General features: G+C 37.0%; 1 protein-coding gene across 4 annotated transcripts in view; it reads right to left on the reverse strand.

The window, feature by feature from the left end:
- Positions 1 to 14,132, reverse strand: part of LOC127843696 (nuclear receptor coactivator 5-like) — a 35,998-nt gene that overhangs the window by 3,775 nt on the left and 18,091 nt on the right. Inside the window, exons 5-9 of one of the 4 annotated variants that reach the window (XM_052373416.1) lie at positions 12,819 to 12,896; positions 11,045 to 11,092; positions 6,191 to 6,277; positions 1,428 to 1,565; positions 32 to 231 (exon numbers count right to left, since the gene is read on the reverse strand). In XM_052373416.1, coding sequence (XP_052229376.1) covers positions 32 to 231; positions 1,428 to 1,565; positions 6,191 to 6,277; positions 11,045 to 11,092; positions 12,819 to 12,896 — 551 coding nt within the window. Of the gene's footprint in view, positions 1 to 31; positions 232 to 1,427; positions 1,569 to 6,190; positions 6,278 to 11,044; positions 11,093 to 12,818; positions 12,897 to 14,132 lie in introns of all 4 variants that reach the window. The other 3 variants (XM_052373415.1, XM_052373418.1, XM_052373417.1) reach the window with 3 other exon arrangements.

Here is a 14,132-nt window from a genome sequence, read left to right on the forward strand (position 1 = left end):
TAGGGACGTCCCCCCCCCGTCTCAAACTTACCCTGTGGTGTGCCATGAAGGATGTTCAACGTGAGAGACTTGTGCGCCTCGTTCTGGCTGTTGATGAGGATTACAAACAGGTATTTGAGCTTGGCTGCCTCTTCAACCATCTGTGGGACCTGCATGTCATCGGGAATGATCACAATGTCCGTTATCAGGGCACTCTGACGCAGTCGACTTTCAAGGCTCTCCGCATACAGACTGAAGTGTAAAAACTAGACGTTATAATAATCACAAAATATCGTAATTATAATGACACAAATATGGCCGTTTGAGGGCACTCTGTAATAGCCCGCTGTTGAGGCTCTCTGCTTATTGACTAATCAATAAAGATCATTCAATATTCTTAATTGTATCGACATTTATACAGATTCTGAAAGTAATAACTGCACAGAGCGATAATGTAATATATACAATCACATTTTGTCATAGCCAGCTCACATGTTTTCAAGACTTTGCTATTCCCAACAAGTCAGTAGATAAAACGCTGTTATATTCACTGTTAATTGCAGTAGAAATATACAATTTCTGAACATAGTGGTATGAAAAAGGATGATACATATATTAGAATTCCTCCAAAAACTACCTCTCAAGACTCCCAGCAATTGATAAATTAAAATTGTTAACCCTGTTTCCCAGAGTAAGTGCAGGAATAAAACTACTTTTTTTCACAATCAGAATATCTGATTCTCAAACAAAGAACAGATTTTTTTCCAAGTTCTTAGAATCCTTATTAAAATAGCAAGAAAATACTTATCAATAAATATGATGTTCTTCTTAAATGAAATTAAAGTAAAAATTAATGAACATTTTGTAAAGTAATTACCTTGTACAATAAAACAAACAAGACCTTTGTTCTTGACCTTGGCCTTTCACCACTCAAAATGTGCAGCTCCATGAGATACACATGTATGCCAAATATCAAATTGCTATCTTCAAAATTAGAACACTGACCTTGACCTTTCACCACTCAAAATGTGCAGCTCCATGAGATACACACGCATGCCAAATATCAAGATTCTATCTTCAATATTGCAAAAGTTTTGGCCAAGTTTAAAGTTTTGGGACAGACACACACATACAATGACAGACAGACACACACATACAATGACAGACAGACACGCACATACAATGACATACAGACAAGCCAAAAACAATATACCCCGATCATTCGATCTGGGGGCATAAAAACATTCTATTATTTTATTTGGTGTTTGTTTATATAATATGACAAATTTCAGAACTTAAAAAATTCACAATTGTAGGTAGATTTTCTTTCCTGGTAGATCATAAAAAGGCATGACGAAGCAAAACTTGTTATACGAGCATTAAGAGAAATGGAGCATATAGAAAAAGCATGTAAATTGCTATGATATATGTTTGTGTATGAGCCTTACGTGAGTTGTTTATTCAAGCAGACGATCTGCACATCAGCTGGCACTTGCTTCTTTGGTGGTGGTAGTGGTAGGTAGGGGTCCCTGTAGTACGGGTCCCTATAGGGGTCATCATAGGGATCTCGCCGGTACGGATCACGTCTGCTAACGAACATAAATCCATGATGTATCAATATGGAATGTTAATAGCAAAATGCACAAAATGCAGCATATTTTAAAGATGCATGGTTTATTTTACGACTGCAACGATAACAATTAAACAACACATTAATTCAGTTGACTAGTTTAATGACCTGATTGCAATATATTTTGCCTCCCAATAAACATCACACAAATGAAATCGAATGTACATGTATAAACTATTCACTAACAGATCTATATAATATATTATGCAAGTAAGAGAGTGGGGTATAATGGCCGCAGCGTTATTCAGAAACAGCCGCTGGTAACCACGAGCCCGGAAAAATTGGATGATTCACTCGTGGAAGCAGGCCGCAAGAAAAATTATGCCTACCGGAGGTGGAAGAGCACACGTTGAATTACTGATGTGAAGTAACGACGCTATAGTAGCAACACCGCCTATCCAAATAAAAATGCTCTTGCTCATCAAGCGACCGGGCCAGGAAAAACCATTCACTTGATTGGGCTAGACCTAGCTCACCAGTCGCTTGACCTCTAAATATCAATGATCACTACACTTGCGATAATACTTTACTTGATCGCAACACTTGCGATCACACTTTACTTGATCGCTACACTTGCGATCACACTTTACTTGGTCACTACACTTGCGATCACACTTTACTTGATCGCTACACTTGCGATCATACTTTACTTTATCGCCACACTTGCGATCACACTTTACTTGATCGCTACACTTGCGATCACACTTTACTTCATCGCTATACTTGCGAAGCGATACCGCATTACACACTTTTTACGTCGTGTATTAGCTAGGGAATGATAACAGACGGTGCTCACACTGAAAGCAAGTCATTAATAAGGTAGATGCAATTAAGTATTGGATAACCGTGATAAGAGAATTTTAGAAACTACTGCTGTGAGGAGAAAAAGAATTGTCTTAAAAATGAAATAGAAATGCAACAACAACATCAAACGATTAATTACTTTGGTAGAACATGATATATTGCCAAAAACAATGTTAAATATTATGATATATGAAATACATAATTATGTCGAAGTAGCAAATAGACTTGCTACAATTCTATAATTAGAATAGCTTATTGTCACACACTTATTACATGATTTTGCGTGCTCAACTAAGATAATTTGTTGAAAATACTGAGTCCATTTGTAACAGGAATGATCTGAATATTTATTTGAAAATTAAATGTGATGTACTAAGGGCGCTCGCATAATCAGCCCTCGCAAAGAGTTGTTTCAGCGAAACTGGCGCGTGCGTGGCCAAGTCATTGCATGTGTGTTTAACGCCGTAATTCGCGTGACTGGCCCGTATTCAGGGATCACCAACGAATGATTGATTATTTGCTAAATCAAGACATAATGTATTAACAGATTCCCCACTAACCCCACACCGGTTTCGTTGTTTGTATTAAAAGGAACATTTTATGATGCACGAAACATATACCCCAAAATCAAGAAAAAACACTACCTGGATCGGGTTTCAGTAATCGGGTTTAGTCCTACAAATGATTCCACTTGGTTCAGTTTTCTGCCTCGAGGAATTACCGCAGATTGCTCGAGATATAATAAATTGTAAACGTTTTTGACGATTAAAACACCAGCACAGGCCGTTAACAAAAAGGCGGAATGACGTCATATCACATGGTACGGAAATTGCGTAATTCTATTGTACTAACGATCTCAACCAAGGCAATCCGTACATAACGAAACAGACGAAGTATTCCGTAATCGTATCTATAGAAACCAGTAAACAACAATCGTTTCCACGAAAATAAATGTTATTAATTTATATTCAGAAATTAATAAGTCTTATTGTTTTTTTACATGAGCAGAAGTGCGGAATTCTGTGAAGGACAAGTTGCAGTTAAAGCAAGGTTAACAGTACAGAGGCAGTGTGGATTCAAATAATAAAAAAGTAAATTAAGAAAATATCTATATACAGCATTGTTCCTCACTGGTTTGGGCATGGCACCAGTACCGGTTAAATTGAAAAAATTAAGGGCGCTTTCATCCGAATTGGGGAATTTATTAATTATGCGGAAAACTTTATAAAACATGTAAAAAAAACAAGCGATGTGTTTGTGAAACACTATGTCCCCATATATTTGACCTTTGACCTTGAATGATGACCTTGACATTTCACCACGCACAATGTGCAGCTCCATAAGATACACATGCATGCCAAACATCAAGCTGCTATCTTCAATACTGCAAGTGTACATTAAATTAGCGATTTTGACCCATATATTTGACCTTTGACCTTGAAGGATGACCTTGACCTTTCAGCACTCAAAATGTGCAGCTTTATGAGATACACATGCATGCCAAATATGAAGTTGCTATCTTCAATATTGCAAAAGTTATTGCAAATGTTAAAGTTTGCACAAACAAACACACAAAGCAACCAACAAACCAACCAACAGACAGGGCAAGAACAATATGTCCCCCACTATAGTGGGGGGGGGACATAACAAGACTATTGCCAAGCAATAAAAGTCCCCTACCTACCAGAATTCTTGGCATTGGAACAAAATGAAATGACGTGCATAATCTCCATATTGCCATCTATCCATGTTTCAAGTTACATGAAAAAAAATATGAAGAATTTTTAAAGTTATCGCAGGATCCACCATTTTCAGCAATATTTCTAGTCTATTTGTTTCCATGGCAACCAGAATTCTTGACGTAGGAACAAAATGCAAAGACATGCATAATCTCCATATTGCCATCTGTCCATGTTTTAGTTTCATGAAAAAAATTAAGTACCTTTTAAAGTTATCGCAGGATCCAGAAGTGTGACATACTGACAGACACACAGTTCCCAAACCATCAGTCCCTCTCCGGTTTCACCGGAAGGGGACCAATAATAAGTTTCATATTAACATTAAATAACATCAGAGGGGTTCCATTTTTCTTAAAAGCACTAAAGTCTGATTAGTACTGCAGTGCTTTCCACAGGATTTGTGTCAGGCGCCCCGGGTCTGACAGGGGTGGTTCCCGACATTGCATTTTTTGTTTATTTAACGTGTCAATTGACATTCTGTGGTGCGTTATAACTCAAAGAAAAACAGCGTCAAAAGACGTCATTTGGTGCGCTATGACTCTTCAAGAAAATCCCCCAGTCATTTAAAAATATGTATTGTTTAATTGTTTTAAAACTTTCCCGCATAGATAGTAAAATCCCGACTTGAACGATTCCCAATACATCCGTTTCAACCCGACTCTATTACTGTATAATTACTACTTTTAAAGTTTCTATTTATTACCCGATAATCCTGTTTATTCCGTTTTTAATAATCACTTTATGGTAAATATTTACGATAAAAGCTCTCAATTATTTCTTAAACACAAACCTTGCCATTTTTCTATAGTATCAAATAAATTTTAAGTGACTATTTATAGATTTGATGAAATATTGCCTCTGAACATGCGTCAATCCCCTGGCGTGTTGTGTGCTTGTTAAAACGCTCATTACACGCACGCTTTCTTGTAGAGTGAAATGACGTTATTAGCAAATTGGTGCGTTATGACTCTTTAAGAAAAAACAGCAATAAAGTCATTGATAACGACATTTTTAAAAATAGTTGTTACCCTTTCCCGCATAGATACGCACAATCCTGTCTCGATCAATTCCTTAATACATCCGTATCAACCATACTTTCTATCTATTACTGCATACTTACTACTTTTCCAGTCGCTACTCATTACCCAATAATCCTGTACATTCCAGTTTTAAAGCAAGTTCTGGTAAATATTTTTGATAAAAGTGCTCAAGAAAAAAAATTCTCCATTCGTTCAAATAAATGTTGGCATTTGTTACTATTTAATAAAGGTGTGATGAAATATCGTCCAATAGGGGCGGGGTTTTTTTCCCCACAGAGCACGCGTAAATCGCCTGACATGATGTTCATGTTTTTATACAACACAAATTACATCCACACTTTCCATGCGACGTTCTACATGTCTGCATATTTTTCGCGCCCTTTATATTGAGACAAAGGATACTACACTGTTTGTTTGACACTACAATTTGTTAATGTCGCGTTAGCATTAAAATTCAGAATAGTGTTTCGGATTACAAATTGATAGTGCTCATTTGAAAAGCGAACGAAACATTTACAGTTGTGCTTAATTAATACAACGAGTATTTGTTAAAGCGCATTACGTGTCGAATACATATCAGAAAAACGAGGTGAATCAGTTCTATAAATGGACATGATGAAATATACATGTACTGGAATTAAATTGTTATCGCATAATTGCACAACTTACTCGCTACAAGTAAGTAATTGCTTACCACTTGCAATTAATTTCTCGTATTAATTATGTGTCATAAGTAACACTTGTTTACTGTAAAAAGGTGTGATGATGATGCCCGAAACCGGCGTTAATGTACTGTTCTAGTTACCGGTTTTGTATTACATGAATGGTACAACCCCTTGCTAATCGAGCTGCGATAAACTGGTGAGGGGCCGTTAAATGTCCTGTGGAAAACCCTGGTACTGGTGGAGAAAGTCCTTTTTAAACACAACTTCATATTCAATGACCCTGACATAGTAGAATGGTCAGTATCATGGCATTAAATTCCAGAAGCAGTTTACCTGTAGGGATCATCCCTGTAGGGTGGCAGGTAAGGATCCCCAGGGGGTGGGGCACGTCTGTATGGGTCCGCATAGTACGGGTCACCCCTGCAATGAAATATGTTTAAGATAATTAATATATATGTTGCTAATGCAGTGTTTACATCCATAATCAGATACTGAGGATATCTAATACTGATACCTTGATACTTTCTCTGGAATCTGTTGACATCCCTCAAAGAAATACAACTGACAGTCATTTGAACATGTACATATAAGTGATATTTAACTACAGTCAAAACTGACCTATCAGTCAACCGCAATCAATGGTCAATTGAAGACAACGGTCAGTTCGGATTCCCCACGACCAAAATCACTATATTACACTAAAGAATAACAGCCAACTGTCCATAACAGCCAAAGGCAAGTATACTTCACTCCGAAAGACATTTTTTAACTGAGAACAACAGTCACAAGTCAGTTATTACGAGTTATAACAAGAGCACCGCCTTGCGGGTGCAGACCGCTCATCTATTTTTCTTTTTAAAGGTGAAGGGACCTATCTCAATTTCAATCACAAAGGAGGGAGGGGTGGAGTGGAGAGGGGTGTATAGTGTGGGGGTGTGGTCATTTATTACATTATCGTCAAAAATGCAAAAAAAAAAAAAAAAAAATGGGGGGGGGGGATTCTTGGGTGGGATGGTTGGACGGTATTTCAAACATAAAATAATAAAAATAAATATTTGTGTTTTTAACAATGTTTCCAAAAAAAAAAATTTTAGGGGGGGGGGGGTTTAGTGCAAGGGTGTGGTGGTCATTTATTAGATGATCTTAACAAACAAAAAAACAAAAAAATTGAGGGGGGGGGGGGGATTCGGTGAAGTCTATAGTGGTATGTCAGGTAAGAGTTGTTTTGTCAAAGTATCAATCAAATCAAATCATAAATAAAGAAGTTACGAATTTTAGCAAAATTTAATAATTTGACCTTGAGAGTCAAGGTCATTCAAAGGTCAAGGTAAAATTCAACTTGCAAGGTACAGTACCCTCATGATAGCATGAAAGTATTTGAAGTTTGAAAGCAAAAGCCTTGATACTTTAGAAGTAAAGTGGATCTAAACACAAAATTTTACCATTTATTCAAAGTTTCTAAGTCAAACAAGAGGCCCATGAGGGCCTGAATCGTTCTACTGCTTTAAACACTGTCACTGTGACCTTGACCTTTGACCTAGAGACCTGAAAATCAATAGGGGTCATCAGCCAGTCATAATCAATGTACCTATGAAGTTTCATGATCCTAAGCCTAAGGCCTAAAAAAAGAAGTCTTGTTTTCGGTTACCCTACCGACCATGTTTTTAACTGCCGAATTTTTTTTTTCCTGTTACTAAAATCGCATCCGAATTTTATGTCCGAAATTTACGCAACTGCGGAGAGCGTCTGAAAGGTTCAGGACTGTTATTTTTGTTAATGTTTTGTTTCATTGACATTTATTCTAATTGATAAATGCTTTATTCAAAATGCAGTCTTTAGTTTTCAAAGAATATTTATTTATACAGAAATTTTCACATTAGTTTGTTCTGTTACAAAATCCGCATCCAAATTTTATGTCAGAAATTTACGCAACTGCTGAAAGCGTCTAAATCGTTCAGAACTGTTATTTTTGTTAATGTTTTGTTTCATTGACATTTATTCTAGTCAATAAATGCTTTATTCAAAATGCAGTCTTTAGTTTTCAAAGAATATTTATTTGTACAGTAATTTACAGATAAAGACAATCTGGATCAAACATCTTCATGTGTCTGTCAACCAGTTTAGAATCACCCGGCAAAAAACGTTTATTCTTTTGACCACAATACATTTTTTTCGGGATTTAGTGTAAATGTGAGATGTAAAAATAAAGGGTAAAATTTATTTTGTATGATAACAGGTTTAGCCAGACGGCATATGCGTTTTTTTTGTCAAAAATAGCCAATTAAAGTTCACCTTTCGGAAAATTATAAAAAATCTTACGGAATCAGTATTTCAAAACATTGTCATGGCATTTGTTTTCAATCAGCAAAAAGTTTATTTGAAAATAATAAAGCCTTCTATATTCATATGCACATTTCAAAACATAACTCATTCAATCAGTTCCGGTTAACTTTTTGCTGCATTTATCCCCACTGTAAGGATAATACGAAATCTTTTTTGCTAAAACTGTGTTAATTTATTCCTTTACCTAATGTATACCTTACAGGGGTCATCAGCCAGTCATGATCAATGTACCTATGAAGTTTCATGATCCTAGCCTAAGCATTCTTGAGTTAACATCTGGAAACCATTTTACTATTTCGAGTCACTGTGACCTTGACCTTTAACCCAGTGACCTGAAAATCAATAGGGTTCGAATCCTCATTAATATAAAGAAACTGAACAAGTTTGAAAAGAATCGGATGAAAACTGTGGCCTTCATCGGATAAACAAGTTTTTACTATTTCGAGTCACTGTGACCTTGACCTTTGACCCAGTGACCTGAAAATCAATAGGGTTCGAGTCCTCATTAATATGAAGACACTGAGCAAGTTTAAAAAGAATCGGATAAAAACTGTGGACTTTATCGGATAAACAAGTTTTTACTGTTTCGAGTCACTGTGACCTTTGACCCAGTGCATGAAAATCAATAGGGTTCGAGTCCTCAATAATATAAAGACACTGAGTAAGTTTGAAAAGAATCAGATGAAAACTGTGGACTTTATCGGATAAACAAGACAACGTCTAACACACACACACACACAGACACCATGCCATCCCATAAGCTCTTCTGCCTTTGGCAGTAGAGCTAAAAAGGGCCATAATTCCGTAAAAATGACAACCAGAGTTATGCAACTTGTCCTTTACTGTCCCCTTATGATAGTTTGCGAGTGTTCCAAGTATGAAAGCAATATCTATGATACTTTAGGGGTAAAGCGGACTAAAACACAAAACTCAACCAAATTTTCAATTTTCTAAGTATAAAGGGCCCATAATTCCGTCAAAATGCCAGTCAGAGTTACATAACTTTGCCTGCACAGTCCCCTTATGATAGTGAGTAAGTTTTGCAAGTATGAAAGCAATAGCTTTGATACTTTAGGAATAAAGTGGACCTAAACACAAAACTTAACCAAATTTTTAATTTTCTAAGTATAACAAGATGTGTTTGTGAAACACAATGTCCCCCTATATGATGTTTGACCTTGAAGGATGACCTTGACCCTTCACCACTCAAAATGTGCAGCTCCATGAGATACACATGCATTTCAAATATAAAATTGCTAGCTTCAATGTTGCAGAAGTGACATTACATGAGCAATTTTGACCCATATATTTGACCTTGAAGGATGACCTTGACCTTTCACCACTCAAAATGTGCAGCTCCATGAGATACACATGCATGCCAAATATCAAGTTGCTATATTCAATATAGCAAAAGTTATTGCAAAATGTTAAAGTTGGCGCAAACAGACCAACCAACAGACCAACCAACCCACTACTATAGAGGGGGACATAAAAAGGGCACATAATTCTGTCAAAATGCATGTCAGAGTTATCTAACTTTGCCTGCCCAGTCCCCTCATGATAGTAAGTAAGTGTACCAAGTTTTAATGCAATAGCATTGATACTTTATGAGAAAAGTGGACCTAAATGCAAAACTTAACCGGACGCCAACGCCGATGCCCAGGTGATGACAATAGCTCTTTTTTTTTCAAAAAATAGATGAGCTAAAAATAGTTAGGTAATTAAATCAATGTATAAGATAATATTCTGTATTATTCAAAAAAAATTATTTATTTAATTTGCCTAGTTATCCGCAATCATCCTTTGTTTTACACTATGTGCGAACAACTGGGTGGGAAAACGATGTCGCGATACTACCAATTGACCAGCCATCTAAAAGTGGTGATACGAGAATAGCAGTCACTTGTCAATAATTGTCACTTTGGCCCTATCCCTTGACTGACTGTTGTTTACAGTTTTGACTGTATACCAAGTGTCAACTATGATCTTGACCTTGAAGTAAGTGAGATAGTTTCTGCACGCCAAAGGTCGTCTTCATAAGAGATTTGATGATAATTTGTGTCAGATTATATTTAAATTCAACAATGGACTAAAAAGTGATTGACTGGACACAAACATGTACTTGTAGACTGCACAGGTTAATCTGGAAAATAATTTATGCAAATGCATCAAGCTCTGAGACCAGCTACCAAAATTACCGGCTACCAAAATTACCGGTATTACATACGGAATTTTACGCTAGGCAATTGTTCCATGTGTTTGTATCAGTCGAGTGGCTTGTATGTGTGATGACGTATTTCGTGATACGAAATAGTGCAAGTCAGGAGACTGATACAAACACTTGTAACAATTGACTTGCGTAATATTCCTTTTATTATATACAACTTTGAACCAGTTAAGTTGAAAAAATGAGTTTAAGCGTTCATAATTAACCAAGAATACACTTAAAATTTTCTGCATTCAAAGTGACGTTATTAAAAATAGTCCGGCTACTAAGGTAATACAGAATTGGAAAACAAGCGAGTAGCATAATACGGGAATTATTTCTGTGCAGTTGTATTTTACCAATTGATACAACTTGTATTTTTTGGGAACATAAAGCAGGTATATAATAAAACAATATACAACGTACTTTCTAACATTGATAATTTTATAACCTCATAATCTCATAAATGAACCCTTATTACATTGTAAATAACACTGATTCCTTATGACTGTTCTATCAACAACTTTGCTTTTGTAAATAACAGCCAGGCTTTTGTCAATCTGCCCCTTTAAGCCATTATTTGAGTGCCAGTTTCCCCTACCCCCTAAATTTGGCAGGGATTATCCCCCTTGTTTTACCTGCCAGGTGGAGCAGGTGGTGGCACATCTGGTTGCGCCAACCTGTCCCTAAAATTTAACATACCATGTGTCACATTAAAAGCTATTTTTATTATTGTCTTACTGACACGCCACAAGTTACAGTGTGTTCCAAACAGGGCCAAAACTAATGTGTGATACTAATAGACCAAACATATTGTGTTACTAACTGCTTGCAAGGCCAAGCCTATGGTGTGTTTCTTATTAGACTAAAACTTCAAATGCAAACTCTTATATTGTGTTAGTTACATGGCCAAACTTACAGTGTATTTCTTACACAGCCAAAAGTTATATCAGAGCTACTTACATGGCTAACAATTACGTTGTGTTATTTACAAGGTCACAATGTACAGAGACTTCCTTCGAGTGCAACAACAAGCACTGTTTAACTTACAGTACCAAATTAACATAGCATTACTTACAAAGCTAAAAAGAGTAACTAAGAAGTAATGAACAGTGTGTCACTTAAGAACAGCTGTTTACAAAACAGTATAGACCCATCTAGGTTAAAAGCAATCTTCAAATAAAAAATAAATTGGTTAATGGGAACAATTTCTGATTCTTTGACAGGTTATTAAACTTGGCAGAGTTTCATGAAGTTTGCTATAAATTCACTGAATACTGTTAGACTTAGAGAAAAAGATTACACATGGCCGACTAAAGATTTTTTAAAGCCATACTTCCATAATTCAAGCAGTGAATCTGTTGATTATTTAACCTGATCATGAGATTATTAACCTTAATGACCCTGAAGCGCCCTCACAACTTCAAGGCATACCAAATGTCTAAGACTTGACCTAGTTACCTAGTTTTAAACCAAACTTGATACCGATTCAAATTGGCCAAATATATTTCTAATAAAACCTTCTGACCCAAGTTTCATCGAGATAGATTTACAAATGTGGCTTCTAGAGAATTAATATGGGTTTGATAACATTTGACATATTACCTAGTTTTTTTCGCAAGTTATCTAGACTCGCACTTGGCCTAGACAATGCCGAGATATAGATTCTTAGTTTAATCTAGATTGCGTAAAAAAATATGGCCCCTAAAGAGTGGCTACAAGCTTTTACCAAAATTTGACCTAAGTTTTATTAAAATTGAGTTATAAATAAAATATGTTATAGTTTTGGTTCAATGTAAGCCAGATTCAAACTCAGTCTAGAGTTTGTCACGATATTCTGACCAAGTTTTATCAGATGGGATCAACAAGAAATTTGTCACAGACCTTGACAACTCCAAAAGGCATGTTTGGTAACAGACAAATCCACTATTTATTCAACACCGGACAATGGGCTAAAACTGGTCACATTAAAAACTTTCATCACGCTGATCAACACAAAAAGCTGTGAAAGTTGAAGCAAAATCTGTAAAGTGGTAAGAAGAAATTATGTATTCCATGGTGGAAAACAGAGAACATTCTACTAAAAGCAAAATTTACTCGCTAAAAATCATCTACCTATTGAGATTAATCATTGAACTGTGAAAGCTTGAGCAAGATCCACCAAGTAGTTAAAGAGGAGTTGAAAACGCTGAAAACACACACTTTTTGGTTTGGACTTTGCACATGTATATTCCATAGAGGAAATAGGACAAAGGGCCATAATTCTGTGAAAATATGTTAGAAAATATTGTTTACACAACAAACAGTATAAGAAGTTTGTGTTACTCTGTTAGTTTAACATCTAGCAAATATACCTTCCTTGTATTTTTGTGTGATTTAAATAGTAAAAGGAGTAATGTTGAACGTAGATACCTTGGTGGTGGTGGCCGACTAGCATACGGGTCCCTGTATCTGTCATCACCAATTGGCGATCGTTCCCTAGCACCATAGCTGAAACATTTGCAAAATGCAATATAAAGGGTAACTCCTAGCTATGCTAATCAAGCTGGATAGATTTGAGGACAGGACATCAAAATATCAGCCGCTTCTCCTCAAGGCTAAAGGGCATGATAAGGATCACTCTAACAGAAAAACATTGGCAGGAGAAGCTCTCAAGCCTTTGTCTTAAGTCTTCTTTGAATAGGAAGTCGGAAAATAAACCACTGCTTAACACAGGGGTGTTCATTGTCCCGAATTTGAAATCCAGAAAATTAGGCTGGGATTCTGAGGCTGGAGGTTCTCAACGGAGATAAAGGACAGAGCCCCCTACTCCAAGACTTAAGGACAGAGCCCCCTACTCCAAGACTTAAGGACAGAGCCCCCTACTCCAAGACTTAAGGACAGAGCCCCCTACTCCAAGACTTAAGGACAGAGCCCCCTACTCCAAGACTTAAGGACAGAGCCCCCTACTCCAAGACTTAAGGACAGAGCCCCCTACTCCAAGACTTAAGGACAGAGCCCCCTACTCCAAGACTTAAGGACAGAGCCCCCTACTCCAAGACTTAAGGACAGAGCCCCCTACTCCAAGACTTAAGGACAGAGCCCCCTACTCCAAGACTTAAGGACAGAGCCCCCTACTCCAAGACTTAAGGACAGAGCTCCCTACTCCAAGACTTAAGGACAGAGCCCCCTACTCCAAGACTTAAGGACAGAGCCCCCTACTCCAAGACTTAAGGACAGAGCCCCCTACTCCAAGACTTAAGGACAGAGCCCCCTACTCCAAGACTTAAGGACAGAGCCCCCTACTCCAAGACTTAAGGACAGAGCCCCCTACTCCAAGACTTAAGGACAGAGCCCCCTACTCCAAGACTTAAGGACAGAGCCCCCTACTCCAAGACTTAAGGACAGAGCCCCCTACTCCAAGACTTAAGGACAGAGCCCCCTACTCCAAGACTTAAGGACAGAGCCCCCTACTCCAAGACTTAACTTATTGTTCTTTTTTAGTCTTTCTAGATCCAATTTCATTTGACTACCATGTGAAATATTACCAGACCATCCGAAAAGCCTCATGTGTATTTGTCATTCTATAATTTTTGTATAAACAAACTCAAAAATATACTGTATCTGAAAACGACAGTCCGAAAAAATGTACATGTTTTGCACATGAAATAAGATGTGCTTTTCGTTTGATTTCATAAAATGAAAACCAGTTACCTAGCAAATACATAATGAATATGTAATTTTTGC

Source organism: Dreissena polymorpha, chromosome 9 (genome assembly GCF_020536995.1).
Source record: "Dreissena polymorpha isolate Duluth1 chromosome 9, UMN_Dpol_1.0, whole genome shotgun sequence".
NCBI classification, from domain to species: Eukaryota; Metazoa; Mollusca; class Bivalvia; order Myida; family Dreissenidae; genus Dreissena; species Dreissena polymorpha.